Genomic DNA, 5,000 nt, shown 5'->3' with positions numbered 1-5,000 from the left:
ATAATATGAAATAGAATATACAATCATAATGTAGATTATTTTTTTATTATTAGTGAAGACATTCCTAAATGAACCATAACCAGACCTATGCAAATATGAAGGTGAGAGAAAGCAGTAGTGAAAACAAGGTCATCAGTGATTTGCTCTGTTGAGGCACCAGCCACCGCAAAACCACTTCATCTCTAACTAAACCTAAATCCCTCTGTTAGACATGCATTATTCTTCTTCATTGTTCCTGTCTGTAGCAGACAACATGCTGACAATATGTATTTATGGTGACATAAGATTGTGTCAAGATAGATCGCTGTTAGATATGTTTTACCTGCTTGTGTTTTGGTCTCACTGTAGGCATGTGGACCAGGTTTCAGTGGAATGCTTGTTTTGAGTAACAAGAAATGTTTGGAACCATTAGCTTGACTGGCTTCTGGTTTGCAGTGTTGTTGTTCATCAACCTCCAAACTGAAACTTTTAATATTTATTTATTTTTTTATTTCAAATAATTTAATTTCATTGTCACTCATTCTGCCCATGCCGTGGATCCTGACCAAGTGATTTTCTTTTTTCAAGTTATATTCAACATCAAAATGGCCAGATTCTCAAAACATGAAGATAATCAAGTTTTGTCTTTTGTAAATCAAGTCAACAGAAAATACTTTTTTTTTCCTCTCTCCCTCAAATTATTCCCTCCAAGTCATAAATATAGGACTGACTGCTGTGTGGAGCATGATAATCTTGAAATGATTTAAATCTGTAGCTTTGTCTTCATCACTTTTCTTTGTGTGTGTTTCTTCTAGCCCAGTGACACAGATGTAAGTAAACAGGTTCTATTATTATTATTATTTTTACTACGCTCATCAAGTTCCAGTGACCTTCATTCTTTTGTTTTCAGTGCTCAAATGTTGAGGGGGTGTGTCCTTTGAGCTGTGAAAGTGATGTAAGTACATGACTTTACCTTTTTATATGATGCTCTTCACAAACGTTCTTCCCTTTGATTTTAATAACAAATAACTACAGGCATTAGTTTTGCTCATATTTTATCAGGACCTGAGTTGCTACCTAGTCGACAACAATGGCTTCATTCTGCTGTCCAAAGAGAGGAATGACGTAAGTTTCACCGGCAATTCTGCTCTTGTTGTAACTCTGATGTAACTTTAAGAAAATACCACAGTTGTGCAATAAAAGATAAGTTATATTTTATTTACAATTAAACCATGAAAGCAGCAAAAAAAGAAGAAAGATCTAGTGCCTATCTGCGTGGAATCCTTAATTCTACAGCCATAAAATCTAAATTAATCTTATATATAAATGTGCTCATAATGGAGTTAAAACACTATGATGTTCTTTTTTAATAAAACCTTGATTTTAGAGACTTTATTAGCCTTAGTTATTTATTTCACTTTAGATGAAGACATCTTGTCTCATGTAGTAATTTAAAGACAACCGCTTTGTGTTTGTTAAAATAGTCTGAGAGAGAAGCACAACAAAATGGCAGCACAACCACAGACAATGAGATGTTTACTCTGATTTATTGAGTAACTAATTCAATAAATCACTCAAAGAAAACCAATATCTCATTTGAATCTAGATAAGAACTTCTTTACACTCATCAAATTTCATCAATTTCATTTTAAGCACCTAAACACTAACATCAGTTTTGATTATTTTCAAACAAAGTTCCAAAACACCAATCACTTTTATGCTGGACACTTTTGGAAAGCTGTAATTACATCAAAACCCAATTGTAATCAGAAATTGGATTTCTTGATCTCTGGAAGTAGAGATTAAGAAGCCTCTGTTCCCAGATGTTTCTTAATCTAAAGCTTTGGAAGTAAATATAAAATCACACATGGTTCTTTGTGCAATATTGACAAATTACTGTCATCAATATGTTTTTTGTTTGTTTGTTTTTTTTCTCAGTAGGTATTTCAAAGTGTCTTAGTATCTTTCTCATTTGGAATGTCACTGACCGCGCCAACAAATAGAAGCCCAACGAGATATGACAAAACATTAAAGTAACATAATGATTATTATAAATATTGTAATTTTCCAAGTAAGTGGGAACGGCATCAATGTGGATCTGTTATGTCTACGTAGATACTGCCGTTCAGATTATTTCTCAAAGCAATTATCTAAACAACAAACAGTTTTTTGAATATTTTTGAGAATTCAATAAACAAAAAAATAAAAAGAAACATGCTGATAAAAATGTTACATTTTACCAAACTCTCCCACTGGTTTAAGTAGTTTCTGGTTTAACCTAACATAAGAATAAAGTCAGAAAATGCATCAGTTTCATCTGCAATGCTCAGCAGTCCAGTATTGTATTTCAAAGATCTGCATTAAGCAAAAGCTACATATTGATGAAATACTTTTTAAAGATATTTTTTGCTCATGGTGGTGAGCAAAGTGTTTTTGAAATTAACTATTATTTTTGAACCAATAGGTTCAGGCTACTTGGAATCCCAAAGATGCATCTTTTGTTATTCAGATTTAGTGTCAGAGTTGTGGAACTCATCTTCATCTCTGTTATTTTGGATGAAAAGGGATTTCAGGGTTTTGTGACTCTTTGGATCATTTTATGGTCTTATCAAAAACATCTGGATGGTTCATGGGATTTAAAGGCAGATTAGGATTTAACCCACGTGTTTATGCTGCATTAAGGAGATTACAGCAGCTGTTGCACCTGCAAGCATCATCTGACCTTGGTAGAGCGTTAAAGAGAGGTGCCAGTTTGCAGAAGGTCTGATGGTTTTTATCCATGCAGGGAAAATTCATCCAACCTGCTAATCAAAAAACTGTAAAATGTTGTGTCTGTCAGATGAGACTGAGCAGGTATAGAAACTACTGGACTGATAGTAAAATTATGCAGTGTATATACACACACAGCTGCTTGGGGCTATCATAAAGGACAGGTGTATTTGCTAGTTATCATCACTTTTGGTCTTTCAGGATTTAATTAGAATCTGCAAATTGTGCATTTCTTTTATGCACCAAACAGCACAGCTTGTTTTTAGACTTATTAAATTATGTCAGTAGGCTTTTTAAGTGGCTGATTAGGGCAGGATTTGTAAAATCTTAAGTTCCACAGGAGTTTGTGTAGAAGTGTGATATACTCAAGACAGAAACGGATTAGGAATCTGATGTCCACATTACGGCTGCCTGTGAGATTTGGATTAATGGCTAAGAGTCATAGCACGAGAATTAATCCTAAACCCGCCAAGTTGCTATAAATACACTTATTCACCACATTCACACACATCCGGCAGGTTGGCTGTACATTATAAAACAGATAAATGATTCTATTTAAACCTTCTTTTTTTTATCAAAAAAGTTTAATTGGTAAGGTTTAGACTTATGAAGTGGTGTTCAAATGTAGAAAATACAACTACCCAGAAATAGTCTGATCTAAAGTGACCTACAGAAGAAGCTCATTTTTCATTTTCATGTTGACTGTATTCCCAGTGGCGTTACTAAGCAGATATGACAAAGTGCTGCTTTGACGTGTTTGCTGAGCTCTGAGTTTTGCAGGCAGGTGTGGAAACACTAAGAATCTACCAAATGCTACACCACCGTTGCGTAAAGGTTAGGCCTATAGAATATTGCTGGGTACGACAAAGACTTTTACAGAAGAGAAATGACATCACTACTAATAAGAATAAACAAGAGCAGAGAAAATTGTAGGAAATATGGCGACCCAGCAAAAATCAAAAAAGCACAAAAATGTTAACTATTGTGTCCAAATACATGTGATTCATCCTCTAGAAACTGGAAAACTGAAGAAATTAAATATTCTTCTATATAAAAATAGATTAGACAAGTTTAATCTGAAATGTATTTTCAGAGAACTAACATCAACATTCATATGGTGTTTAAAATTTCCTCCGTGAACCGTTAATGACAATCCTAATTGTTTATGAATGCTACAGCTTATTGCTGAATGAACAGGGAAAAGGATCAACATGATTAGCAGAGCTTTTAGCTTCTTCTGTTAGCATTACCACAGCATTTAGCTTACCATTAGTACTGAGATAACATACATGACGTAACACATTTCTAAGGACTGTTTGTGTTGCCTGTGCTAGGGGCGCGGTATAGGGGGAAAAAGTGTTGGCAATTCTAGGGACTCTGACCAACAGGGGGCCCTCCACAATTTATTTCTTTATTTATTGTTCATAGAAATTTAAAAAATTGGTTGTCCAATACTTACACGTGAAGCCTATCTTATTGCCTAATCTTATCTTCGTCAGCAAAGGTTCATAAATCAGTCTCTGTCTTTTTCTGCTCTGCAGTGAGAGGTTTGACTGGCAAATTGACCCACCAGGTCAGGTCTGCACATTTGCAGTTAACAATATTCACCCCACTGTTGCCAACTCAGTGGTTTTCTTGCTATATTTAGCGACATTTCAGACAAAAACAAAATTGGTATTGGCCAAAATTAAAATTGGAAGGTCAGGCTTTTTAAAGACCAGTAACCAGGGATCGGCCAGAAAACTGCAATCGGTGCAGCCCTACACACATATTCATGACATTCTTTGATTAAATAAATTTAATAGCTAAAAATTTTATTTATATCAGGTGAGTCTTTTTTCAACTTAGAAGTTGATGTAAAAATAATGTTTGTTTTAGCCACAAAATGATTATGCTCAGCAGCAAACAACATATCCCCAACTACAGCATAGAGTAGCTCATCGATGTAGCAGCTATGTAGCCTGACGTAAAAACATTTTGCTAGACAATGTCAAACATTGAGAAGTTTTAATTATTGTTATCAAACGTTATCAAACACAGCGTTTTGAAGCCAAAAATACCTCAGAAATATACAGAGCCAACCATGAGAATCAACTCATTTGAAGTTTAAACTCACTTTCAGACAAACACAAAGACCCTAGCATAAATGTTTGGCTGTTTAACTGGACTGTTCAAGCTAATTTTCTGTCAGCAGCTTTACAAATCTTTTACATTTGCATTACATTACATTAACAAGGCACATTAAAACAAAC

At 34.6% G+C, this 5,000-nt stretch overlaps 1 protein-coding gene across 3 annotated transcripts in view; it reads left to right on the top strand.

Annotated features, from left to right (window-relative positions):
• Window positions 1-5,000, top strand: part of LOC106938116 (voltage-dependent calcium channel subunit alpha-2/delta-4-like) — a 67,641-nt gene that overhangs the window by 41,197 nt on the left and 21,444 nt on the right. For all 3 annotated transcript variants that reach the window (XM_015019962.1, XM_015019963.1, XM_015019961.1), the window contains 3 exons: window positions 795-809; window positions 890-934; window positions 1,042-1,104. In XM_015019962.1, coding sequence (XP_014875448.1) covers window positions 795-809; window positions 890-934; window positions 1,042-1,104 — 123 coding nt within the window. The remainder of the gene's footprint in view (window positions 1-794; window positions 810-889; window positions 935-1,041; window positions 1,105-5,000) is intronic.

Source organism: Poecilia latipinna, unplaced genomic scaffold, assembly GCF_001443285.1.
Source record: "Poecilia latipinna isolate Pla-1442-1.1 unplaced genomic scaffold, P_latipinna-1.0 Scaffold2514, whole genome shotgun sequence".
NCBI lineage: Eukaryota > Metazoa > Chordata > Actinopteri > Cyprinodontiformes > Poeciliidae > Poecilia > Poecilia latipinna.
This window is presented reverse-complemented; position numbering and strand designations above follow the sequence as displayed.